The following is a 27,100-nucleotide window of genomic DNA, read 5'->3' on the forward strand; positions in this document are numbered from 1 at the left end:
CATCCATCCACCCATCTACCAACCCATCCATCCATCCATCCATCCATCCATCCATCCACCCATCTACCAACCCACCCATCCATCCATCCATCCATCCATCCATCAGCATCCAGCCATCTACCCATCCATCCATCAGCTTATTCGATTAAAAAAAAAACAATTTCACAATGACAACTTTTCTTAAGTAAATGCTCTAAAAGAAAGGGCCGGAGTTTTTTTCCCCTTGTGCCCTAAGGAAAATGATTTCTTTCTTTTTTAAATTCATATTTGCCCTTATGCCCCTGCCCCCACCTCTCTTGGCAGGGCCCAGATTCCCAGCCTGGGTCCCTGCCCACCTCCCCCCGCCCCAGTGGCTGTTGGAAGGGGACCTGGGAGAGGGGAGGGGGGACGCCCTTGGGATGAGGTTTCTTGAGGGCCCGAGGTGGAGAGCAAGAGGAGATGGCTTTTTGTGAGGTGACTGAGCGGAGGGGCCGGGAAGAAAGCCCTGACCAGGACATGGAGAAGCCCCTTTGTAGCAGCAGGGGAGCGGGGCATCTGGGCTGTGGGGGGCAAGTGCCACAGATCCTCACTCGGGTCTTGGCAGGTGTGGGCACGGGGAGGGTACAGGTGTGTGAAACAACCTTAGGAGAGGCTGCCCACGGCACTGCGTGCAGAAAATGAACCACCCCCCTCTGAGTGCAGGTCAGCCGGCCATCCGGTCAGGCCACACACCACCGGAAGTGCCCTCAGGCTGGGGGCTCTCTCCTAGGCCGGGCATTCAGCAGTGAGCACGGAAAAGTCCCATATTCTCGAAAGATGACGGGATACGCAGACAAGTAAATACCAGGTCAGGTGGCGAAAAGTGTCAAGGAGGAATGTGAAGTGGGGTTAGGGCTGTGATAGGGAAGGCAACTCGGAGGAGGGGGCATTGAGGCAGAGACTGAAAGGCAAGGGGCGTGCAGGGATCTGGGGGAGAGCGCCCCACGTACAGGGGCAGCCAGTGGAGCTTGGGGCCCCCCAGCTGACCTGTCCCTGACAATGAGCCAGTCAGGACGTGCCCAAAACCTTGAGCATTAAAACAAAGAAAAAACATGAGCCCCAGATGGGTGAACTCTTTCATGGGTCCCCCCACCCCCCGATGGCTTGTATGTGATCTTGCATGCAGTAGGGACGGGAGGGGACTTTGAAGGAGAGGGGCCGGTGAGGGTGTCTTCCAGGGTGTCTCCACGACCACTCAGGTGGGTCTCCGGGCTTAGCTGAGTTTCCTAGGGTGGCATCTCTCACCCCCCACCCTGCTGATATTGAGCCCATGGGTGTGAGGCTCTGGTCTGGGAGTTAGAAGAGCTGGGGCCTCCCCTGGTGCCACCATTCAGCCGCCTCTGTGACTTGGGGCATGTCAGGGGCCCTCCCTGGCCTCAGTTTCCTCCTCATAAAATGGGAATAATGCCTGTTCTACCTGCCTAGCAGGTATGTGTGCAATTTTACAAAAGCCCTGCACTTATGACTGAGGTCAGGGACAGAGAAGCTCTTGAAAAAGAGGGAACACATTCTGTGAGGTGGCAGGAGGGCGGGGGGGCCCCATTCGGTCCTTGTCCCACTGGCCAGCTCTCCTTCCTCTGCCCCCTTCTCACCCACAGACGGCAGGGCAAGCGCTGCTGCCCGGGAGCCTCCGCCGATGGAGTGTGGCCTGGCTGGCGCGAGCACAGGTAAGGGAGTGCAGGGACCGGTGGGAGCCCCCTGCGGCCTCCTCCGCCAGGCCCGTCTTCCCCGCCCTGGCCCCTGTCCTGCCCCTGTGTGTGAGGTGCTGCCGTCACTAGGAGCCTGTGGGCTGTAGAATTGCAGAGCGGGACCAGGAGGTGGAAGGTCACGTCAAAGAAGGCAAAGAAGACCGACTTCGGGAGCTAAGAAAATGACAAAAGGCCACTGTGCCTCGCTAGGCAAGGGGACGCGCACACACCCGTGCAGAAAGCCAGGCGGGAGGGCGAGTGAGGCGTTTGCTAACTGCTGGTGGTCACGCTGATCTAACATTGAAAACCAGCGCTCTGGATGAGACGATCCCTGTTGGTTTTGATCAGGAAAGTGCCTTCGGTTTGGTCCTGGGGTTGCTCAGAGTTCATGGGCGGTGGAGAGGAAACAGGCAGGCAGTTTTGGTGTCTGCCAGGCAGGTGCTGCTGTGAGCTGAGAGTCCTGCGCTCTGGGCACAAGGCCCCCCAGCCCCCAGCATCCCTGACCTCCTCACCACCCTGCTGCCCAATGGCTCTGGTCCTGGGAGAGGGGGCAGGGCCCGTCCCTGGGAACGCTGCCCCTTGGCTCAGTGACTCTGGTTTCTTTACCTCCCCTCCCCTCCAGGGCCTTGCCCCACGGACCCCAGAGCCCCGACCTTCCCGGGATAATCATCACAATGAACCTAAGATGGAGACAAAAATCAGGCAGTAGAGTAATAAAGGAATGAAGCTTCCAGCTCAGAGGGGGTGGGATGATACATGGATACCGCACATCCTGGGGCCGGCTCCTGATGCAGACTTCAGGAGCATAGTCACCCCACTTCCCAGGCCAGCTCCCCACCACTGCCATGTCACTTCGAAGGCTGGGAGCCCTCAGGGTGTGTGTGTGTGTGAGCGCAAGAGATACTGATGTTACCATAATTACGGTAAAACTGAGGACAGGTGGTTTCAGACGTTTTAGCAGAAGGAACCTTTTCCCAGGGAATCTTATAAGTAATTCCTAGTTCAGGCATGAGAGATGTGTCGGCCAGGGCCCTCTCCCTCACCTCTGGCAGCTTCTGAGGTGCCCTGGAGTCTTAGGGAAGAGGTGGGAGAACACCGGCTTTGACCTTGGAGGTCGGAGGCACTGGGGGGCTGGGCACCTGCTGGCCAGGCTTAGGGAGGGAGGGACTCTTTCTGGATGGCTGAAGTTTTCAGTTAATTACGAGCTTACCTCTTTTTTTTTTTCTATTTATTTTATGTGTTTTTTCCTTATTGTGATGAAATATACACGTGAAATTTACCATTTGAACCGTGTTTAAGTGTACGAGACGGTGGTATTAAGTACACTCACATGGTTGTGCAAGCACCACCATCTCCAGAACGTTTTCATCGCCCCAGAAACTCTGTCCCCATTGAGCAATAGCTCCCCCTTTAGCACCTTTGTATTTTATCCGAACCATTTAGAATTTTTAAAAAAATTACCCTTTTTATGATGACAAAGGAGCTGAACCTTTGTTTTAGGACTCCTTCGACAGACAGGCCAGGGCCTGTTTTCTTTGTGTTAATACCTGAGCCCTGAGGGAAGGTGTGCCTGATGACCGAGGTCCTGTGCACACACTTCAGAGGGGCCTACGCTCGCACAGCCCACTCACTTGTGTCTGCTCTGGGCCTAACAGCAGCGGACAGGAATGTTCTCTGGGCTTTCAGGCCAGGCCCATCTTTTTGGCCGGAGAGGGCTTGCCTCCCCAGCCATCAAGCCACCATGATAACGTCAAGGTCGGGTTTAATCAGAGCAAGACAGTGACTTCTGTGGGGCTCTGGGGCATTAACTGGGACCCCGTCACTTGGGGACAGCAATGCCCCGCTCACCTGAGTGTATTTCGGATTCACTACCTGACCGCCAGTTTGGACACCTATCGCGTTAATTACTTCTGCTGGCCAACATTTCAGGACATCTAAAGAAATCCTCTTATAGTCAAGTAAACTTATTACAATTGGGTATTCAATTCCTGCCAATGTGCAGTTTAAATCACCACTTTCATCTTCAAATTATGACTCCTGCTAAAATGATTTCTCACAACCAAGCACCTGGGAAGGTCTTCCAGGGTCATGTTGCCAGGAGGGAAACTGGCCCCTCACAGGTACTGTCTGGGCCCCCACCCTCCCACCCCATCCCCGCAGTCACCACATCCGCTTCCTTGTCCTCATGGTGGCCAGTGAGGCTGTGGAGGGGGGCCGGGCTCTTTGGCCCTGGAACCCCCAGATTCTTTTTTTTTAAATCTTTTTTTTTTTTTTTTTAAGATTTTATTTAGTCATTTGAGACACAGAGATACGGAGAGAGAGAGCATGAGCAGGGAGAGAGGCAGAAAGAGAAGGAGAAGCAGGCTCCCCGCTGAGCCAGGAGCCCGATGTGGGGCTCAATCCCAGGACCCTGGGATCACGACCTTAGCCGAAGGCAGATGCTTAACCATCTGAGCCACCCAGGAGCCCGAACCACCAGATTCTAACTGAGGTTTTCTTTTTATTTCTTAAAAAAAAAAAAAAATATTTTTTAAAGATTTTATTTATTTATTTGACAGAGAGTGACACAGAGAGAGAGGGAACACAAACAGGGGGAGTGGGAGAGGGAGAAGCAGGCTTCCCGTGGAGCAGGGAGCCCGATGCGGGGCTCGATCCCAGGACCCTGGGATCATGACCTGAGCTGAAGGCAGACGCTTAACCAACTGAGCCACCCAGGCACCCTATTTCTTAAAATATTTTAAAGATTTTAAAATTCGAATATTTGAATATTCTCATACAAATTCAAACAGTGCAGCTAAAGTGAGGGTCCCCCTTGACTTCTCCCATCTAGTCCTTGTGCACATCGTCTGCAGGGCACCCACCGTCAGGCTTCAGTATGGATCCTCAGAGTATGCGTATGTCTGTACATGGAGAGCTAGGGTGTTATTTTTCATAAATTGGGTCAGACGACTGTTCGTTGGTTCTCAATTTGTTTTTTGTTTTCTCTTCAAATGTTTTGGAAATCTTCACATCAGCGTATATACGGCTCTTCGGCATTTTTTTCAGTTGCCACCTACTATTCCATATTACGAAGGGAATGATCACTTGGTGGAACTGTTACTGATGGATAATTAGACTGTTCTCTAGCTTTTGCTAAGTACAAATAGCGCTGCAGTAAATATTTGTGGACATTCCTCTGTACACTCCTATGCAAGTATTTATTAGGATGAACACCCAGAGTGAAACTGTTGGGTGGAGGAAATGGAAGTTTCGATACATTTATAATTTTAACAGGCACTGTCAAATGGTTCTCCAAGAAGTCTGAAGTAGTTCATGCCCCAGCACACCCACATATACACTTGATCTCCTCGGTAGTTTCCGGGTGCTAGAAACATCTGCGTGCAGGTTTCTGTGTAGACAGAAGTTTTCAGCTCCTTGGGGAAAATAACCAGGGGAGTGATTGCTTATCGTATGGAAAGAGTATGTTTTGTTTTGTCAGAAACTGCCAAACTGTTCTCCAAAGTGGGTGCCTCGTGCAGCATCCCCAGCAGCAGAGAATGACGGTCCCTGTGTCTCCACGTCCCCGCCAGCATCTGGTGTTTGCAGTGTTCTGGGTTTTGCCCATCCTCATGGGTGTGTAGTGGTAGTATTTTAGCTTTCGATGTTGTATAAGCCAAATTCTTCCTTGCTCATTTTTAGAGTTTTCTGCATGGTTTATGCACATCAGAAATTTTGTAATTCACTTAATTAGGGTTACACTGAATTTAAACATTGTTTTGGAGTGAAGAACTTCCTTCTCATCTAGGAATATGATGTATCTGTCCTTTTAGTTACATTTTCTTTATCCTTTCAGTAACATTTAATAGCTTCCTTGATATAAGTGTATGTATGTTAGGTCTCTTCCCAGTCATTTTATAGCTTTTATTGCCATTTTTAAAATTTATGAATTTTTATATGTTTTTGTTTCTGGCAAGCTTGCTGAAACTCTTATTTTATTTTATTTATTTGTCAGGGAGAGGCAGAGCAAGCACAAGCAGGGGGAGCGGCCGGCAGAGGCAGAGGGAAAAGCAGGCTCCCTGCTGAGCAAGGAGCCCGATACGGAACTTGATCACAGGACCCTGGGATCATGACCTGAGCCAAAGGCAGACGCTTAACTGACTGAGCCACTCAGGCATCCCATGAAACTCTTTTTTTTTTTTTTTTAAAGATTTTATTTATTTATTTGAGACAGAGAGAATGAGAGACAGAGAGCATGAGAGGGAGGAGGGTCAGAGGGAGAAGCAGACTCCCTGCCGAGCAGGGAGCCCGATGCGGGACTGGATCCCGGGACTCCAGGATCATGACCTGAGCCGAAGGCAGTCGCTTAACCAACTGAGCCACCCAGGTGCCCCAAAGATTTCCTTATTTTAGAGAGAGAGAGCGGGCATGGGGGAGGGGCAGAGGGAGAGAGAGAATCCTGAAGCAGACTCCCGGCTGAGTGTGGAGCCCGACACAGTGCTCGATCCCAGGACCCTGAGATCACGACCTGAGCCAAAATCAAGAGTCCGCCACTTAACCCACTGAGCCACCCAGGTGCCACCCTGCTGAAACTTTTATTTCTAATATATTGTCAGTAGATTCTCTTGCACATTCTATGTTAATAATTATCTGCAAATGACACTTTTCTTTTCCCTTCCAATATTTACATATATTTTTCTTTTCTCCCCCATGCTTTGGCTAGTTCCTCAAGGACAATGTTGAAGAGTGGCAGTGACCCTGAGCATCATCTTGTTCCTCACCTGAATGGGTTTCTAATCCCTTGCCTTTGGTTATAACATTTGCTGCAGTTTCTAGTATAGCTTCTTTGTCGGCCTAAGAAAGTTTCCTCATAGGCCTGGTTTGCTGAGAGCTTCCTTCCTCCTCCCTCCATCCCTTCTTCCTTCTCTCCCTCCAGAAATGATGTTGGACTTGATCATATGACATTTTTACATGGATTGAGATTGTGTCAGGTTTTGCCTGTTTAGAAAGTCAATGTCATGAACTATATTGAGCCATCTTTGCTTTCCCAGGGAAGATCCCAGCAAGGTCATGATATATTGTTTTTTTAATGCTGCTGAACTTGCTTTGCCAATGGTTTTGCTTGTTTGTTTTTGGTGTCTACTTTCAAATGCTAAACCTATAATTTCTTGCCTGCTCTGCCCTTGTCTTGTTGACACTGGATCATGCTAGCTTGTGGGCTTCCTCCCCCCTAGTCACTGTCAGAGTTTATATAAGCTTTGGATAACCCTTCCCTTGAAGTTTTAGTAGAAACTGTTTTTACAGTTAAAGGGGCCCCTTACCCATTTTTGAGGTAGAATGTTAGGTTTCTTTTCTGTCTCTTTTAGGACATGTTTTTGGTTTTTTGATTTTTTTTTTTCCCCCTCTTCTTGAGTTAGTTTTGTTAATTTATATGGTCTCACAGAATCATCCCTTTTATATAGATTTTTCAAATTGATACAACATTTATGCCTTAGTATTTTAGGATTTTCAGAATCCTTTTTATATCTCTGTGTTCCCTTTACCCTATAGTCTCTGTTTTTATCTATTAATTCCTTCCTCCTACTTCCCTCGGGTTTATTTTGTTGTCTTTTAAATATCAGAACTTATTTAGAATTTCTCTTTTTTGTTCCCAACTGTTTTATTTCACCTACTTTTTACTAAATGTAAACTTTTTGTTGAAGTATAACACAGAAAAGTGTACCAATCACAAGCTGTATACCTTCTCTTATAAAGTGAGCATGTGCATGAAACCAGCACCCAGATCGAGAGAGGGAACAATGGGGCCCCTGGGTGGCTCTTTCCGTTAAGCTTCTGACTCTCAATTTCAGCTCAGGTCCTGATCTCAGGGTCGTGAGATCGAGCCCTGTGTCCAGCTCCGTGGAGCCTGCTTAAGGTTCTCTCCCTCTGCCCCCACTCTCCCCCGCTTGGGCTCTCTCTTGCTTAAAAAAAAAGAAGAAAAAAGAACATTGCCAGGACCCCTCAGGCCCCCTTTCCAACCACAGCGCCGTCCCTAGGTGGCAGTTTTCCTGACTTCTAACTTGTAAGTTAGTTTTGCCATCTTTTGACCTTCCTGTAAGTGGAATCCTACAGTCTGTATGTAGTGTCTGCAGAAGGCCTCTTCCATCATGGTGTGGGTCCATGAGCCAGGGGGACAAAGCACCCCTGAAGACCTGAGCTCGCTGTGTGTGTGGGGGGGGACTCCTGAGACTGAAGTAGCAGGGGGCTAGGAAGGGCAGGACAACACCTATTCTGGGTGCTCAGACCTTTCCAGCCTCCTTTCTCCTTCTTGGTTTTGTTGAAGAAAGGGGAAGTTGCCAAACAGTCAAGGAGGAAGAAGGTGAGGCACTCAGGCCCCGTGGCTCCTGCCATGGAGAGCCTGACTGTGAAATGGAGCTTGGTCACCCCACCACTGGGGGACTGGGCATGCACTCACTTAGCAAGCTCCCAGTGCATGGATCCTCTTAGCAAAAGAATGAGAAGCTTTGAAGCGTGGCCATTTTCTGCTTGTTCTGTGGGTGGGAACCCAGACCTTCCTTGTGTCCCGGGGCTTCCGCGTGGAGAAGGCGGGGCAGTGGGTGTGGCCTTGGAACTGCAGCGTCTCTTCCTTTCTTGTACTTTTCCTTCTGCACATCCCGAGCTGCCTTTCTCTGACTGCCCTTTCTACCTTTCCCTCTTGTCCTCTTCCGCGCTCTCTTCTGCATCCTTTCCTCCCGCCGCGTTTTCTATGCTCGGCCGTCCCGGCATTTCCTTCCCGCCAGCCCACGGGGCAGTGAATGACTCTCCCCGTCCTCTCTCCCTTTGCCTCTGGCAGGAGATGGGCTGGTGATGAAGATCAAGCCAGAGAAGCCAGAGTGGATGCTGCAGACGCTGGTGCCACAGGCCGAGCTTTCCGAGAAGGATAAGGAAAACATCTTCCAGCAACATCGGGGCCTCCCGCCATGCCAGACCATGGGGAAGCCTCGGGCCTTGGGACAGGAGGAGACTGGGGGTCCAAGGTGGGCCCCTCCCACTGAGCAGGCTGGGGGGCTGGCAGGCCGGGCTCTTTCTGCCGGCGAGGGTCACTTTGTGTGCCTGGACTGCGGGAAGAGGTTCAGCTGGTGGTCGTCCTTGAAGATCCACCAGCGCACGCACACCGGGGAGAAGCCGTACCTGTGCGGCAAGTGCGGCAAGAGCTTCAGCCAGAAGCCCAACCTGGCGCGTCACCAGCGGCACCACACGGGCGAGCGGCCCTTCTGCTGCCCCGAGTGCGCGCGGCGCTTTAGCCAGAAGCAGCACCTGCTCAAGCACCAGAAGACCCACTCGCGGCCCGCCACCCACTCGTGCCCCGAGTGCGCGCGCTGCTTCCGCCACCAGGTGGGCCTCCGCATCCACCAGCGCGCGCACGCCCGGGACCGCCAGGGCGCCCGCCCCGGGCTGCAGGAGTTGCTGCGGGCCGCCGCCGCCCGCCGGGGCTGTCGCCTGCGGCCCGGGCCGCCGCGGGGCCGCCCCGAGTGGGCCTGGCTGGGGCTTTGCCAGGGCTGGTGGCGCCAGGCGGGGGCCCGGGCCGCAGTCGCCGCCGCCGCCGCGGGGCCGGGCGAGCAGCGCCAGTTCATCTGCAACGAGTGCGGCAAGAGCTTCACGTGGTGGTCGTCCCTGAACATCCACCAGCGCATCCACACGGGCGAGCGGCCCTACCCGTGCCCCGAGTGCGGCCGCCGCTTCAGCCAGAAGCCCAACCTGACGCGGCACCGGCGCAACCACACGGGCGAGCGGCCCTACCTGTGCTCCGCGTGTGGCCGTGGCTTCAGCCAGAAGCAGCACCTGCTTAAGCACCAGCGTGTGCACCGCGGGGCCCTGGCGCCCACCCCCAGCGCCAAGGACCAGGCTCTTTAGCGCGCCCGGACCCCAGCAGACGCGTGGTGGGGGTGGGAGGGGATGTTAGTGGGGGGTGCGCGTGGCCAGGAATGGTGGTTTTTACAACCCCTGGGGGCAGAACCCTGTGAAAGGGTGATTTCCTCAAGGCTCCGAAGGCTAGAGAACAGAATTCCAGAAGCATCCCCAAGGGGACGGTCCTAGGGTGGGCTGAGGGAGGAGGTAGGATGGAACAGATCTCACTCCAGAGCCTGGATGTGTCCGTCGGTGCCTCAGACGGGGGAACCGCAGGCCTCAGGCCCCGGGGAGGGGGCTGTCAGGGCTCTGGGAGAGGCTCCCCGGTGTGAAATGGGCCAGGGCTGGACTGATGAGCTGTAGCAGCAGCCTGTCACATGCGGGTCTCGTGGGGGACTTTTAACAGACTCACTGATAGCAAGGATGGAAGCCAGCCGTGGTGGCTGAGGAGGGGCAAGCATGGGCCCAGTGCCAAGGGCAGTGCCTGGCACTTAATGGCCGTTCAGACCTTAGGCCTGGTATGTGTGTGGGGTCAGATCGGGGTATAGAGGGGTGGCGGCAGCTGCGGTTTGGTAGCTTGGGGAGGGACCTGCAGCGGGAAAGAACCGCATGTGCTGCCCCTACTTAGCAGCCCAGGGGCGCTCCCGACGGCTGTCGTTGACCCGGGTCTTTATCAATGCCACTGTTGCCGAAGAGAAAAATGAAGGACTGACTGTCTCAAGTGGTCTCGTTGTCCTTTGTAAGCCTCCCTTTTGGAACTCCCAAGTCTGTGTGTGCTCTGGGGTATCCATTTGCCCCCAGGACCAGGACAGGGAGCTTTGGCCATGAGCCTAGCAGTTCCCCATGTCAGGTTCTTGCTGGGGGTGGAAGGCAGTATTCTCTTGCCCTATCCAAACCAATCTGCTATCTTCCCACATACCCTCCTCAACCTCTACTCCCCAGAGGTCCCTTCCAAAGTAAGGTGCTGGGGCCCTGGCGCTGACAGGAGGACCCAGGGCTCCAGTCTGGGCCTGTGGCCTTGGACGGTGTCCTCCCATAGGAGGGGAGGGAATTGCAGAGAGAGCTGTAGGGTTAGATGGCCGGGAGGTGGGAGGAAAAAGGGGGGACCGTAGCATTTTCTAGGAGGAGGAACGGTGTCTGCCTGCGTCCCAGGGGCCCGACGGCTTCTCTGAACTCAGGGAAGTGCTGCCTCCTCCAGGAGCTGCTGGATTTCACCTGGCTTCTGGTTGGTCGGTCACCACTTTCTCAGATTCTGTTGAATTCCTTTCATCTGGCAGGGGCTCTAATTGTAGCATCACAGAAAGACCTAGGGAGGTGATCCAGTTTGCCCAGGGAACACAGAGCCAGGAATGGTTAGCGCTCAGCTGAGCCGCCCACTCCTGGGCCAGGTCTTGCTTGCATCACAAACCCTGCTGTGTGAACTCTCCCACTGGGCGAGCTGTGCCTGGTGGTTGCCGCCCATGTGAGAGCTGGGCCTTCAGTCCAGCGGGGTTTTTCTAGGCCCTAGGTGCTCTCCTACCTTCCCGGAATGCCCGCCCCCTCCTGTAACTCCTCTCCCAGCCTGGCCTGCTCAGGGAGGCCCAATGCCCTGGATCTCAGAAAAACCTACTTTACACATGGGACATTTGCTTCTTCCACTTTGCCACTTAGCAAATCCTGAGACCCAGTCAAGCAAGCCCGCCTCCTCCAGGAAGGCATCCCAGAGTACCACTCCTGCATTGGAAAGCTGCTGTCTGCAAGGATGGACCTGCCAGACCCTGGAGCCCCGTGGAATCAGGCGCCTGAGGGGTGGTGCAGGCAGCCACTGAAGATCTCAGTCAGGTGGGACTTTCTGTACGATCCAAGGTGTCCTCATCCACACATGGCCTCTGTTTAATGATCAAGCCAATCCAACAGCTGTGTTGGTAGGACTTGGGGTTAATGAGGCCTAAGCGCAGCTTTCTTCCCCATGCAAATTCATGAGAAGATTTGTTCCCTAACCCAAGGTGACTGTTCCTCACAGATGGGTTCTTTGGGTCACAGGGGGGGACAGGGCCACATCCATTAGAGCGAAGAATTACTGAGACGTACACCCCATTGGCCAGGTCAGGGGATGGCATTCACTGATTGACTAACAAGCCTACTGTGTGCCAGGCACTTGGGCTGCCATAACGAAGTACCACAGACTGGGGGCTGGAGCAACAGACGTTTATTTCTCACAGTCTGGAGGAAAGGAGTCCAAGATCAAGGTGCTGGCAGATTCGGTTGTTGGTGAGGGCCCACTTCCTGGCCTGCAGGTGACCACTACCTCCCTCTGTCCTCACATGGCTGGGGGAGGGGGGAGCGGGGAGCGTGCCCTCTGGTATCTCTTCCTCTTCTTGTAAGGACACTAATCTCATCAAGGAAGATCCCAGTCTCATAACCTCATCGAAACCTCATTGCCCCCGAAAGGACCCAGCTCTGAATGCCATCACATTGTGGGGGGGGGGGGGGTTCAGGGCTTCAATATATGAATTTGGAGGGGACACAATTCAGCCAATAGCAGCCATGGTCCCTATCCTTGAGGAGTTCATGCACCTTCATGGGAAATCACTAATACACCATAGCTCAGTCAGCTCTTGAATAAATTGTCCCAGCCCCAGCTCCCTGACAAAAGCTTTCTTGTCCACTCTGTCATTTAGTCTCACCGTGAAGTCGGTGACCGTGGCAGGGCGGTAATGCAGGGAAGGGGGATGCTGTGGTGAGAATGGCCCACCAGGTCATGTCACATCCCCACAAAGGGCAGATCCCAGGCCTCCTGTTAGCCTTCCACTGCCACAATCACCGGCTTCTCCAAGGGTGGCCTGGCATTGTCGACTTCAATTTTCATCCTCCTTCAGTGTAAAATAATAAAACTAGGCCAGGGAATGCTTAGGAAGAGGCATGTCATAAAATCAGACAAGAAGCTCAGATCTATCTTAGTGGTTTACAATCCCACATACTCGAGAGCATGCCGAGATAAAAGGGTTTCACAGGTGAACAGGAAACAACCATAAGCAGATCAAGATCTTAAAGGACTTCTATCCTGTCCACCTCCAGGTAAGTGCAGGTCTGGGGTGGGGACCCACAGCCAAGCTTCTAACGGGCCAGATGAGCTTGGTGGAGCTGGGGTTCCCGGAACTGCCTGCGTCATCCTTGTGTTCCTTTGTTAGAAGCAGGCTGGGAGCTAATAAAAATGACCTAGGAACTGGGACAATGGTGGTTTTTTGGCAAGCAACCTAAGCTTTGAGTCGGCCAGCCAGCTGGCAGCTTCCTCAGGAGGATTGGGCTTCCTGTTTGCCCAGCCCGGGCCCCGGGGAGCTGCCGGAGGGAGATGAGGCTGGGAGGCCAGTGAGCAGGTGCACGGACAGGGAGAGAGCGGGACCAGCAGGGACTTGGCAGACAGCACCTGGGAGGAGTTGGGGGGGGGTGCTTCTGAGACCTTTTCCTTTTATTCTTTAAGTAGTTTGGTTAAATATATATATATATCTTTGACCTTTTGACAAGAGGATAAGTGTTGGGGCCGGAAATAGTATGTTCTCACATGTCACTGCTCTTACTGGATCATGGCAGAGAAGAAAATGAATGCCATCCTATAGGTTGTCCCTTGGGTTAAAAAGGGAGTGGTGTCTCCTAGGTTACTCAGATCTGGAGGGGGTGGGGCCCTAGACAGGCACTGTCCAGGTAGAAGTTTCTGGAATGAGGAAAATGTTCTATAACTGTGCCATCCAATACCGTAGCCACCAGTCACATGCGGCTACTGAGGACTTAAAATGTGGCGTGTGAGGCTGAGGAACGGAATTTAAAACTTAATTTTAATTAATTAACTAAGCCACGTGTGGCTATTGGACAGTATAGCTCTAGGAATAATGCTCCTATTAAGAAGTAGAAATGTCGTCTCTCTCCCTGCCACCACTCAGATCTAGAAAGAGCTTTCTCTTGTTGTTGGGAGTCATGGATAGAGTCAGATAGTTATGGGGCTAAATTCTGGCTTTACCGGGTAGGCTGTGGAACCCTGTGCAGGTCACCCATGTAGAACTTGTGGTATAGCGCCTGGGACACAGCAAACACTCAATAAATAGCAGTTACCATCATTATTTTAACAAGCCCCATGTGTGGCTATGTGCACAGCATTTATACAAGTGCAAGTTTACAATGGAAAGAGAAGAACAGGGTTTTCCCCAAACAGAGCTCCATCCCATAAGGAGGAAGTCTCCACCTGTATTAAATAGGCCAGCTGCAGGTTTAAGAGCTTGGCTGAATTGACCCTAGGTCACATCTTGGGTTTTAATGTCAAGGAAAGGGAACTTTGGAGCAGATGAGACCCTGCACCTACAGCCCCACATATCCAACGGGGCGTCGGCAGTGTCTCCCAGTCCTCGATGCCGGGGCTGTGGCTTTGCTTGTCATCTTCCCTCCATGGCTAGCAGCTGTGGCTTACGGATGTGCATTCCTTCATTCACTAGAGATCGGCTGCGGGGCTAGTAGATGCTGGGGGCACTTGGGATCCAGAGATGCCGAAAACACAGCCCCTGCGTTTGAAGCTCACAACCTGGTGGGAGAACAAAGGTGTGCTAAATCCCAATTTGAAGTCAACACAAGATGTTTGGAAGGGAATATGTAGTGATCGCTGTCCAATTCGGGGAGATGGGAGGAGCGAGTCAGGGGGGAAGTGGTGGCCCAGCTGAGCAGGAAAACCCTGGGGATGCAGCCCAAAGCAGGAGGAGTTGGAGGAAGGCCAGGCTGGGATCTGCAGGAGCAGCGGCCTGGGGCTGGCGGGGGGGGGGGGGGGGGGGCCCCAGGGGGGGGGGCCCATCATCTAGCACGACCCCGGCGAGTGGGAGGGATGCAGTGCAGGGCCCTGGGCAGGGCTCCGCTGAGCTGTCCACACCTCCGCCCACAAGGGGGCCACGCCTTGTGGAGTGGCGGTGAGCCTGCCATGCCCGCCACGGACCCTGCCTGTATGAAGAAGCATGGCTTCGTTTGCAGAAGTTCTCCCCATCTCCATTCTGTAGTGTTCACCACAGCACATGAGAACCGTGGCGGGGGTGGGGGGGAATGTGTGTGTGCGTGTGGGGGGGTGCATGTGTACGAAACCAGAGAGATGAAATGACTCAGCAGAACTCATTCATTGGCAGAGCAAAGAACGAAGGCCTCCGGGAGCCCCGGGCCCTCGGCATCGCCCACTGAGATGGGGTGGGTTTTAGGGGGTGTCGCCTCCTTCCCACACCTGTCCCCCAGCTGTGTGCCTTGCCACTTTGGCACAGTTTACTTAGAAAATGCTGCTAAAAATATGGGTGACATCCTCGGGTACATTGTTGGTTTTGCTTTTGAAAAACCTGGTCATTGCCTAAGTGTCCCCATTTCTCCTATAGCCTGTAGAAGGGATGGAGGCCCGTGGCTCTGGCAGCTGACAACTTTTGCAACAGGAGCTGGACAGGTGGGAGGTGTGGCTGTTCTCTGAGCAAAGCTCCAGCCCCTGGCCATCAGTGGTTAGGGGGTCCTTTTGGCAATGTCATGGGAACATCTGTCCTGATGGATTCATTTCTTTTGGCTTCCCAGAATTCCCTCCCTGGTGCCTCTATTTTAAGTGCCAGTCTCCTTGGGATGTCTAGCTCAGGAAGCCCCACTTAGCTCGATGCGCTGCTACGGGAGCAGCATGGATGGGGTGGGGAGTGGGGTGGGTCCTGGAGAGGCTGAGAGGGCCAGAGGTGGACCTGCTGGGATGGACTGGTCCACAGAGCGGGATGTGATAGCAGGCAGGGCTGATCTTCAGGTCTGGTGTTGAGACTAAGAGACTGAGTGTATTTCCAGTTGGGCCCCACCTGGAATGGTACACTGCCCAGGAGGGCACACTGAACACCTGCCGAGTGACGGGAGCCACCTCATGGGGCCAGGAGGCTTGCGTCTCCTAGAGCCCCTCCTCAGGGATGGCGCCGCCCCAGCAGCCACATCCACCATCTGTTGTAAGGAGCTCTGCCTGGGCCCACCTGGCAGCTACCAGGGGCCACAGAGAAAAAGGCTACTTGATATTCCTCTAGCACTTTTCACTTAAAAAAAAAAATCACTTTCCCTTTTGGCCTCAGTTTCTTTATCTAAGAAGTGTAAATTCTGAGGCACTTTTTTACCCTGGACATGATTATTTCCAGTCCCAATCATCACACCCTGTTTCTGTTTGGGGGTCTAGGTACCAGAATGGTGTCGGGGAGAGTGAGCCGGCTGGTGGGCCTGCCTTCCCATCTGGCTTTGGCCACTTAGGGCTGCGGGTCTCCGGGGAAGCTGCTCCGTGTTTCAATTTTATTTTATTTTCCCATCTATAAAATAGGATAATGATACCTGTACAACCTAGATGGCACACGGTTATTGGAAGGCTCCCACGAGATAATATATGGGAAAAAGCTTTGTAAAAAGACAAGTAATGTATAGGTAAGGGGTATTATTATTGAAGGACAGTTGAAAGCTGGAATTCAGCCCAGCCCTGTCCACGGGGGTGTGATAGGTGTTATAGGTGGCTCTTTTATGGGATATCTTTTCTGGGGTATCTTTGGCTTGACCGGAATGGGTCCAGTTCGGAGGAGGCGGGGACAGTTGGGGTGTCACTTCTTCCCTGTCCCCTGCCGTCCTGGGGGCATAAACCGGGCCAGAGGGTGGGGGTGGGGGGGGGGGAGGCTTTCGCAACACGGTTAGTTCAGGCAGCTCTGATTCTGCCCCTTCGCTGGCTGTCTCGCACCCATGACACCCCGCTCAGAGAGGCCCCGCAGCAGGGGCTCCGGCCTTCCCCCGCTGCTCTCTCTCGCAAGGAAAGGCTTGCCGCCTGCGCCCCCACACCCTGCTTCTGGGGGCAGTCCGTGGGCCTGGCCGGGGTAGCGCGGCTTTAGGATGAGGGAGGGGAGGAAGAGGCTCTGACTGCCTGCTGGGGGCCCCTGACGATCCTGAAACGGGAATGGCTGAGGCCGGGGGCCGGGGAGCTTGGCGGTGTCCCGCCCGGCGGGGCGTTCTGCTCGCGAGCCGGCTCCCGCCCGGTTCCCTCGCCTGCCCGGGAGGGCGCAGCGCTCACAGCCCTCCGTTTTCCGCCAGCCAGGTCGTCGGCGAGTTAGACCTCCCAGCCTCACGGGGCTGCTGTGCGGCTGCGGCGACGCTGGTGACTGCGGCGCTGCGGCGGAGACGGAGGGGCTCGGGAGGCGGCGCCACGTGAGTCCGGGGCCGCCGGGGCTGGGGCCGCGGCGGGAGATTACCGTATTTATCGAGGCCGGTGCCGGACCCTTGGGGGCGGGTCACTGCGGGCGCGCTACCGTATTTGCCGGGAGCCGCGCAGACCCTTTCCCGGAGCGGGGAGCGCCGCGACTTAATTACGTATTTACCCAGGGTTGCGCGGTCCTCCCGCGGGTGCTGCGGAAGCTGGGGGTGGGTTGCGTCCGCGCCCCGAGAGAGCCGGGGCTTGCAGCCGGGTGGGGTGGGTTGCGGCATCAGGGTGCGAGGCCTACGTATTTTCGTGGGGGCGAGGTTGCGGCGCAGAGTTTACCATATTTCTCCAGGGTCGCTCCGGCCGCGGGAGTTTGCACGGTTGTGTGCGGAGGTCGGGTGGGTGGGGTCAGCTGTTTTGATTCATGAAGCTATTTCATAAAAACAGCGGTGCGGGAGGCTGGCCGTCTTTATGGGGGCAAGGGAGAAGGGGCGCGGGAGGCGCTGCGGGAGAGTTACCGTATTTGCGCTGGGCAGCGCAGACTCTAGAGGAAAGAGCCACTGCTGGAGACCGGAGGAACGGGGGCGCAGCCTGGGCTGTGAGTGCGGGAGGGGATGGAGGAACTTGGGGGAGAAAAGGGGGCCGTTGCTTTAGACCTTCTCCGTAGTCGGGGCCTTAGTCAGGGATATAGCTGGAGAGAGCGGGGAGGCCGTCCAGAGACAAGGCCAGGCTGAGATTGGCCAAGGGACAGTGATGGTCTGTCTTTGCAAATGTCAGTGCAGCTGGCTGGGGAAAGCCTCGTGGGTGGGGTCTATTGCAAGTAGTACTTGCCCCTTCTCCAGGGTGGCTGTGTGTCCCACCCTGGCCTGAGGGGAGGGTGGAGACAAAAGGGGTATCTCGGAGATCCCACTCTGCAGATAGGTCGACTGAGGTTGTAGTAAGCACTGCATGGAGGTCTAGGTCCCTGATGGGGATGGAGGACTGCAGGGGAGTGCCCCCTCAGCCGACTCTGGAGCAGGCCCCAGTGCTCTGCAGCAGGAGGGGCCCTAGGTTTTTTGGGGGGCAAGGAGGTGGGGGCAGCAGACAGTGCCCTCCAGGAGCAGTGGTGCTTTGGGTGTCTCTAACTCTGGTGGTCAGGATAGCGGTGGTGGTCTTGTGTGTGTATGTGTGTGTATGTGGGTACGTGTGTGTGTATGTGTGTACGTGTGTGTACGTGTGTGTGTGTGTGTGTATTTTGAGGGGAATTTAGTTGATGAGCAGCTGGTACACTGAGAAGAGCTTTTGCCAGTGAGTCAGGAAACTTCGGGCCTAGTCCTGGCTCACCTTGTGTGACCTTGGGCAAGTAAGCTGACCTCAGTTACCCCATCTATAAAGCAGGGCTCAGTAAGGCCTGCTCCTTCCCCGGGGTTGCTGTGAGGACAATGGGAAACAATTTAAGAGGAACGCAGTGCCCTGGGGGAGAGGATCCTCAGCAGAACCAGCATGAATGGGATGGAGCTGAACTTGGGGGTGTTTGTGGAGCATTGGGCCAGGCTTTGGTATCTTGGGGATGCCAAGAGGAATCAAGCTGAGACCAGCTCCTGGGAGCTCACACTCTGTTTCAGGGATTTGCAAACCTTTTACGGGCATGCCTCATTCTGATAAAGAGCTGCTGCTTTAATGTTTAATTGAGATTGCTTTAGAGTGTGCAGGGTTTTGTTTTGTTTTTTCTTTTAAGCTTTTCAAAAATATCTGTGAACCACCAGGTGACCCCACCCTTCCCTCCAGATTGGGATGCACCCCCGTCCTTGAGATTCTGGTTGGAGAGATAAGACCTATCCAGGGGCAGGCTAACTTAAATACTAGAAGCCCCTGAATATTACCTATCGTCATTTATTCAATGCTTTGTGTGGCAGGCACAGTGCTTGGTGTTGGGAATAGGAGAAGGAGACAGCTCTGTCCTTAAGGCAGGCACAGGGCCAGGAGACTGAGGTGGCGCGACTGACCTGCCATGTGATGACTGAGGGTCGTAGGATTGGGCCATAGGGCTCAGGAGGGGCTGGACGGCTCAGGGAAGGCTTTCGGGAGGAGGCAGCCCTTGAGAAAGGCCTTAAGGAGGGGCAGGCTGTGATTAAGGGGTAGAGGAGAAAGAAGGGCATTCCAGCAGGGAAACACTGGCTTGAACAAGACTGCAGAGGGGCAGATGCTGAAGCCGTGGGGAGCCAGGGCAATGTCCTCCCTGCGGTTGGGGGCCGGCTGATCCTTGGATGCGCCCCCCTTCTGACTCCTCTCTCTGCTTCTGCCTCCCCAGGGGCTGGTGACTGCGGCTGGAAGTGCCCATGACAGAGCTGGCGTCCCCGGGGGGCGGGTCCCCTGCGGGGGACGGGGAGGAGGGTCTGGGGGACGAGCGAGGCCTGGTCATCCACCACCCCGCGGAGGAGCAGCCTCACCGCTGCCCACTGTGCGGCCAGACCTTCTCGCAGCAGCCCAGCCTGGTGCGGCACCAGAAGGCGCACGCCGGCGTGGGCCGCGCGGCCGCCTTCGTGTGCCCCGAGTGCGGCAAGGCCTTCAGCGTCAAGCACAACCTCGAGGTGCACCAGCGCACCCACACCGGCGAGCGGCCCTTCGCCTGCCCGGAGTGCGGGCGCTGCTTCAGCCTCAAGCAGAACCTGCTCACGCACCAGCGCATCCACAGCGGCGAGAAGCCGCACCAGTGCGCGCAGTGCGGCCGCTGCTTCCGCGAGCCGCGCTTCCTGCTCAACCACCAGCGCACGCACGCGCGCATGCCCGCGCCGCACCCGCGCCGCCCCGGCGTGTTCGGGGAGCGGCGGCCCTACTTCTGCGCCCGCTGCGGCAAGAGCTTCGCGCGCGAGGGCTCGCTCAAGGCCCACCAGCGCAGCCACGGCCACGGGCCCGACGGCCCGGCGGCCCATTTAGGCCGCGTGCTCTGAGGCGCGCCGGGCCTGCGGCCGCCTCTGCCCCGGCCCGGGGCCGCGTCCATGACCCCCGGAGACGGAGACGGCGCTGGGCTGCGGCCCCCGCTCTGGATGCGATCCCTGGAGACGCGGAGGGCTGGCTTGGGGTCTTGAAGGAGTGGGCCGCCGCCCGGCTTGGGACGCCTCCTTCCGTGTCTCCGCCCTCTGGCTGGCCGCCCACAGCTGCTCCGGGCCCCTGCGTTGGTTTTCCTCCTCGGGCTCACCCGGCCTAGAGTAGGTGAGACCCAAGGGCCAGCCGGAGCCCCTCTCAGGCCTGGGCAGGGGTTGGGGAGGGGACAGGCAGGGGAGGAGGGGTGCCCTGAGCTCTGGGTCTATGACTCGCTTCTTACTAGATCTTCATTCCCACAATGTCAGAGTTGAAAGCCACCTGGACAGGGCCACTCTCCATAATGCCCAGGCCGCCCTCAGCCGCCAAGCTCTCCTGGCTCTTAACACTTCTGGTGTACTTTAGAAGTCATTTCACTTCATGACAGTCTCTTCACCTGTGAATTGCATTTAACATTGGACTCCTCCCTGGGATATTGGGAGGATTGTAGTTAAACATTACCAGATAAGAGAGGGTGACTTCACTGGTCCAGAAACATCTACTGAGCACCCCGGTGTGTCGTGCACAGTGCGGTGCTCTTGGGAGGAGGTACAGACACAAAACCTTGGGCGGGGGGCACTTGGTACCTCCCCAGGGGATGCAGGCTATCCTAAGGGACAGACTAGAACGTGCGCTGGGAGGTGGGGGTAGGGGATTGGTGTCCCCAAGGCAGTCTGATGGCTTGAACTGCGTTCTGGGGATGAATAGAAGCGCTCCAGGGAGAGTGAAGGTGCAAGGTCTCTGAGGCAGGAGTTAGATAGAGGAGGCTCAGGTCTGTCCTACAAAAGACTTTGTGGCCAGGGAGAGAGGACACCAAGATGTTTAATGAGGAGAGCATGGTGATCTCAGACATGCGGCTCAATGAGAAATGGAAGCATTGTGAGGACAGGTCAAAGTGGGATGAGCAGGAACCTCAAGGGTTGTGGGGTCATCTGGGCAAGAGAAAATGAGGCCCCTGGCTAAGGGGCTTGACCAAGGCGAGAGCCAGGACTGGCCCCCAGGCCCCTGATTCCACGTTGGTACTCCAAAGCACAGGCTTCTTCAGCCATTTAGCAGATGAAGAAACTGAGGCTCACCCAAGCTTGCTCCAAATCTCACTTAGTACTTAGTGGTGAACAGTACAAGCCTGGCCCCCTACCACACTGCCTGTGAGGGAGGCTCTTACTGGTGGGAGCATGGATGTGGGAGGATGTGGGATGTCAAGGATGGATGTCACATGGATGTCAAGGATGCGGGAATGTGACTGGAGACCAGGTGGTAGGATCCTGGGCAGGGGTACCCCTGGGTGGTGTGGGGGCCTGGCGGCGGGCATGACATCCACAGTAGTGGATTGGGAGGAAGGGAGTTGGGGGCTTGGAGGCGACCTGCACTTACAGAGCCCTTGCTCTGTGCCCAGCCTGTGCCACCACGTTGCTAGGTGCTGGAGACCTGTCCCCGCCCTCTGCCCCTCCTTAGAGCTTTGGGGCTCCGTGGGGGTCGGTGGCCCTCTGCTTGCCACTAGGTGGCTGCAGCAATGTGGCCGCTGCTCTGTGGACGAGTACCCAGTGGCAGAGATGATGAGATTAACTGGGACCTGGGACATCTGGAGCTCGAATGCCCTGAACTCAAGTTGTCTCAGTGGTAAATGGGATTGATAATCCTGGAGTGCTTGGTAGGGGGCTAAGAGGACTGGCTCAGAGCTTCAGACAAGTGCAGGGTGGCCCAGCTTACCGCTCCTGCCTAGCCACCGGGAGGGGGGGTGGTGAGGAGGGGCTGGGCAGGGCCATGTCAGAGCCCCAGACCTGACCCTGGTCTCTTTGTCTCCATGAACAGATGTGGAGTGGGCAGGCCTTCTGGGCGGTGTGTCAGGCACATCTGGGCACAGAGCCCAGGAATGGGGCCCCGTGGGGGCCTGCCCACTGGCATGAGGATACATCCCCTAAGAAGACCTACCTCGGGAGGTGCCCTGCAGAGGGGACCTGTGCAGCCTGGAATTGGAGGCGGCTTCTGTGCCCTGGTGGAAGAACTCCCCAAACCCGATGGGAGTGACAGCTGGAGAAGAGCTCGTCCTGGCTGCCCGGCCACAGTCCACTCTCCTGTGGCCGCAGGGACAGTGCCTGCGTGGAGAGCCGGCTTCTCTGCACCTGCCTGGCTCACCGGAGACAGGGAGTAACTGGCCTAAGAGAACACAGCGAGTCCGTGGCAGACCAGGCTCCAGAGGCAAAGCCTTGCCCCAGGGGTGACCCATACCTGCAGCAGGCTTCGCTCTCAGAGCGATGGTTCTTAATGCGTGGGGGGCATGAAGCCCTTTGAAAATCTCACAGACGTTATGAACCTTCTCACCAGGAAAACACGCATACTCATGTAGACATGAGAATCTACAAGCAAGTTCAGAGCTCTCGGACCTAACCCGTCACTCCTTCCTCACCTGGCGTAGATCCTGGGCCACCATACAAGTAGCATTTCTCCCTCCCCTGGCTGAACTTCCTTCCCTCATTCAGGAATAAAGGATTCTGAGGAGGGGACCCTTCCAGTCACTCTCTTCCCCCGGGCCTGACAGTGCATCAGGCTTCTGGAACCTTTCCTCCCTTCCGCGGACATTGCTGGAGGCTCCCTGGGCTGGGTTTGCTCTTCTCTGGTTTGGGGCTGCTTTGCTCTGGCTACCTGGCTGCTGGTTTTCACCACGCAGCCTGGACTCCGATTTCACCGTGGAGGTGAGGGGAAAGCTGGACCTTCTGTGGATGTGGGGTGAGCATGAGCCTGGGCCCAGTCTACCTGGGGGAGGGATCCTGCTTCCAGCAGCCAAGTGCAGCAGGGCTGTCTCCTGCCAGACCAGGATTCAGCCGCAGCCGGGCATGGTGTGGGGAAGGCTGGGGAGGAAGACCGAGCCTCGCTCCTGGGGCCTGCCAGTGTTCCGTGCGTGGACAGTGGGAGCAGGTTGGCCTGGGGCTCACTGGCCTCCTCAGAATGAACCACTCAATCTGAAAAGGTGTGGCCGAGTAGGGCTGGGATGGGTTTTTGATGACAACCCAGACGTCATGTTGCAGGTTATATTTAGTGAAACCCTTGGGGGTGGGGAGAGGCCTATAGACATGGGATTTAGATCAAAGCCCAGCAATGTGAGTCGTGGGGGGCACAGTGGAGTTTGTTTAGGTGGGAGGTCCCAGGGCCAAGCTGGGGTTTGGTTAGGGTTGTCGGGAGGCCTCCCGGCTCCCAGCCCGGGACCTTGCTGGTCCTGTCTCCCATGCGGTTTGGTGCAGAGGTTCTTATGGGCTGTCTGCCATCTGCCTCGTCCTGGAATACCAAACCGCTCTGGGGGAGATCAGAGGAAGAGGAACAATCTGCACTCTAGAAGCTGTCACGTGCTCTGATCCTTGGCCTGCCTGGAGGGAGCCTCGCAGATGCACCCCTTCTCCGTGGTTGTCCTCTCATCTCCTCCCTTCCCTGTAACCGTGTGGTCCACATCCGCTGTTGCCTTCTCTGTCTTCCCTTGAATTGCTCCGAAATGTGGCCCTCCCCTGCCCTGCCGAGCTCTCTTCTCTGCCAGGCCCTCCATCCTCGTCCTCCGAACAGTCCCTGTGTTACCATGCCAACTCACCCTTGGGTAGCACGTGCAGCCTTGTACTTGGGTTTTCTGTGCGCGTGTGCATGTGTGTGTGTTGAGTCTCCAGCTAGACTGTGAGCTCCCTGAGGGCAAGGGATGTGCCGTGTCTTCTTGAACCCGAACAGGGTCCAGCACAGGGCTGGGCTCATAACACTCAGGAATACTTGTCGAATAGCTGATGGGTCAAGTGCTGGAGGCTGTGGGGTGACTGGTGGTGAGGAGGAGAGGGCCTGTGAGTTCACACGTGGGTGCATTTGCCTGGGCCATGAACTGGCTCGCCTGGGGCAGGAATGGCTGTAGGAACCCTCAGGCAGTGGGACAGGAGGGAACCCCCCACATGGCTACGCAGGAGTGCGTGGGGATGGTGTCCACGCTCGATATTTCCGTTGGTCACTGAGACCTGCCGGGGCTGACCAAGTGGAATAAATGTTCTCTCGACATCAGCTGGAGTGAGCTGTGGTTCATTTGGGGCTCAGCCGGGAGCAGGGCGGTGGCTTCTAGCTCTGCCTCCATCCTGTCTCGAGGAGTTATGTTCCGTGGTTGCCAAAGGCTGTGGAAAGCATAGCTCAGAAGGCACAGCCTCACAACAATGAATAGCTTAGCTGCTGCCCCCCCCCCCCCCCCCAGTCTAGATCATGACTGCTGTTTGGATTTGGGTAATGGATACTGGGGCCCCTTCAAGTAGCCTCAGCTGCTTGCTCAGCTGAGAGTGAGGCCGGATCTGCTGAGAAGCTGTGTGGTGATCCCCATCACCCACTGAGAGGTGGGCTGCTGGGGGTGCTCCAGCTGAAGACCATCCGTGCTCCAGTGCCCCCCGCCGCCAGGGGCTTGGCCAGCCGTGAGCTTAGTCTCCTTATCCGTGACTGTCGTGCTCCTCCTACCTCAGAGTTGTGAGAGTCGAATCAGAATGTGCATAAACTCTGCACATTCTGGGGAGAATGTGGAGGCAGGGGTTTGCTGTCATTGTCCTCAGGCTGAAGGTGGACCTGGCAGCAGACCCCTTGGTTTCACAGCCCAGGTGTCTTCTGGAGCAGAAGGTCCTGGAGGGCAGAGTTATGTCAGGTCAGGTCTGCCACCGGGTGGCCGAGACGGGGGTGAGTGATATCCCTCCTGCTGTCGGTGAGGCGCTGGCCCTGATCATGGCCAAGGCTCACCCCAGAACCTTGCTTCTGTGTCCTATTTTTTTTTTTAAGGTTTATTTATTTGAGAGAGAGAGTGTGAGGGGAGGGGCAGCGAGAGAGAGAGAATCTCAAGCAGACTCCCTGCTGCGTGTGGAGCTGGCATCACCCAACCCTGAGATCACGACCTGAGCCGAAATGAAGAGTCAGGGGCGCCAGGGTGGCTCAGTCAGTTAGGCGTCTGCCCTCAGCTCAGGTCATGATCCCAGGGTCCTGGGATCGAGCCCTGCGTTGGTCTCCCTCTCCTCCCTGCTCATGCTCTCCCTTGCTATCTCTGTCTCTCTCTCAAATAAATAAATAAAATCTTAAAAAAAAAAGAAAAGGAAAAGAAATCAAGAGTCAGGGGCGCCTGAGTGGCTCAGTCGGTTAAGCGTCTGCCTTCGGCTCAGGTCATGATCCCAGGGTCCTGGGATCGAGTCCCACATCGGGCTCCCTGCTCGGCGGGGAGCCTGCCTCTCCCTCTCTCTCTGCCTGCCACTCTGCCTACTTGTGTTCTCGCTCTGTCAAATAAATAAATAAATTAAAAAAAAAAGAAAAAGAAATCAAGAGTCAGACGCTCAACTGACTGAGCCACCCAGGTGCACCTGTGTCCTATTCTTTGAGTCAGATTTGGGGCTGCATCAATTGTTTTTATCAGCCAAGGAAGGTCCTGGGGGGACTTTGGAACCTGGGTCTATCGGGGGCGAATCAGGCAGGACTCTTGTTCAACTCAAATTGGCTAATGCCACAATGGGGAAGTGTGGGCTCGTGGGGCAGCTGTGCAGTGACTCGATGGTGACAGCTGGGACTCCAGCCCGTCTTTGGCTCTGGCCTCCCTCTTGGGGGCTGCCTCCTCAGCTCGCACACATGGCAGGAAGAAGCCCTCGGCCTGCTGAGGCTCGGTCCTCCCCTAAAGGTCCGAGCCAGTTGGTGGAGGGCAGCGATTGGAATGGGCAGGGCTGGCCCACACTGCCGCCGAGGGGTCAGCCCCGCCTGGAGCCCGTGGTCTGCCAGCGAGTGAAGGGACGGTTCACCAGGGGACGACCAGAAGGAGAAGGCAGTGAGTGGGGTCCAGGTGGGTAGACCGACGCTCATGCTCCCCTCCGTCGGAGCCCCTTCCGAACATGGCCAAGCCTCAATGTCCTCACGGTAATGATGCCCAAGTGAGAGGAAATCTAACACGGATGCTGCTGGTGCTTCGCCAGATGACCTTTCCAAACTGTTGTGAGTGTTGGCTGCTAATGGTTCACAGCCGGTCGCCTGTGGGGTCTGCCCCAGCCAACCCCACTGAGGCTGACGTGGGAAGGGGGGCCAGCTCTGAAGCGCAGCCTGGGCTCAGAACTCCCCGGGGGATCAGAGGACACCAGTTTCCAGCCAAGACCCCATCACTGGCTCTTTTCCCCGCCCGATCTTTCTTCCCACTCCCCTTCTCCAGAGAGCACTTCACAAGAGTACTTATTCCCCTTGGACAGAATCCTTGTCTCAGGCTCTGCTTCTAGGAAGATCCCAGACTAAGGAAATGTCTTGACTACAGGCTTAAAGCACTTTGCACATGCAAGAGATCATGACAAGTATCTTTATTCAGTTCTGTGTAGGGCCAGTTACCCATAGGTTTTTAGTGAAGAACTGCCAGTAGATGAATAGTTTGGGGTGGCCATCTCCTTCGTGAGGGTCCAGGCCAGAGGCCCGAGGGCTGGTGTGGCAGTTCCTCACCAGCTGCTCTAAGGCCCCTCTCAATTGGAGACAAGGCCCAAGAATCTAGATCAAGGGTCAAGGGTTGGGGTCTAGTATAGCTGTGTGGCTTTGACCAAGATCCTTACCATTTTTAAATTTTTTTTTTAAAGATTTGTTTATTTATTTGAGAAAGAGAGTGAGCAGGAGCAAGCCAGGGGAGGGAAAGAGGGAGAAAGAGAGAGAGAGAATGTGGAGCAGACTCCCCGCTGAGCACGGAGCCTGAGATCGTGACCTGAGCCAAAACCAAGAGTTGGATGCTCAACCCACTGAGCCACCCAGGCCTCCCAAGATCCTTACCATTTTGAACCGCAGTTAGTTCTGATCCATGAAATGAGCCGTGTAGACGAGCCACCCCCTGAAGTTTCTTTTAGGGTGGAAGTTCCATAGTCGCTTCCTGACTGCTTGTGTGGGCTCTTTGGGGTTGTAAGGAGCAGAGACCACTCTGTGTTGCAAGGCCTCATGAGATGAGAGGGAGGCCCTGTAGCTGTGTCCCTCAGGAGGGCATTCCTCCTCCTTGGTCCCAACACTGTTCCTATGACTCAGCCTTGCTCCTTCCTACAGCTGTCACCTTTCTCTACTCCGGAGCAGATGCTTGTAGAACTAGAACTAATTTTTTTTTTTTTCTTTAGGCAAGACGACTGCAGTTTCTAGCGGCAGAGACAGAAAGACACCTTGGAGCAGACCTTTGTTTCTGGAAGGTCATCGTTTAAACCCATGTAAAACAAATTCTCACTGCTCATCCCAAACTAGCCTGGGACTTGGGCAGCGTTTCAAATGCAGATGATTCAAGACAGCATGTTAGCTGTTTTTTATTTTA

The 27,100-nt window shown here is 55.5% G+C and overlaps 1 protein-coding gene across 1 annotated transcript in view; it reads left to right on the forward strand.

Moving 5' to 3' along the window:
* ZNF775 (zinc finger protein 775) overlaps positions 1-23,873 on the forward strand; it is a 32,975-nt gene extending 9,102 nt beyond the window's left edge. The window contains exons 2-6 of the mRNA XM_035020329.1: positions 1,617-1,685; positions 8,515-9,574; positions 16,644-16,757; positions 19,049-19,941; positions 21,622-23,873. Coding sequence (XP_034876220.1) covers positions 1,655-1,685; positions 8,515-9,574; positions 16,644-16,757; positions 19,049-19,679 — 1,836 coding nt within the window. The 5' untranslated portion in view covers positions 1,617-1,654 and the 3' untranslated portion in view covers positions 19,680-19,941; positions 21,622-23,873. The remainder of the gene's footprint in view (positions 1-1,616; positions 1,686-8,514; positions 9,575-16,643; positions 16,758-19,048; positions 19,942-21,621) is intronic.
* Positions 23,874-27,100: the final 3,227 nt, after the last annotated feature.

The sequence above is a fragment of the Mirounga leonina genome, unplaced genomic scaffold (genome assembly GCF_011800145.1).
Source record: "Mirounga leonina isolate KUSES-001 unplaced genomic scaffold, KU_Mleo_1.0 Mir_174, whole genome shotgun sequence".
NCBI classification, from domain to species: Eukaryota; Metazoa; Chordata; class Mammalia; order Carnivora; family Phocidae; genus Mirounga; species Mirounga leonina.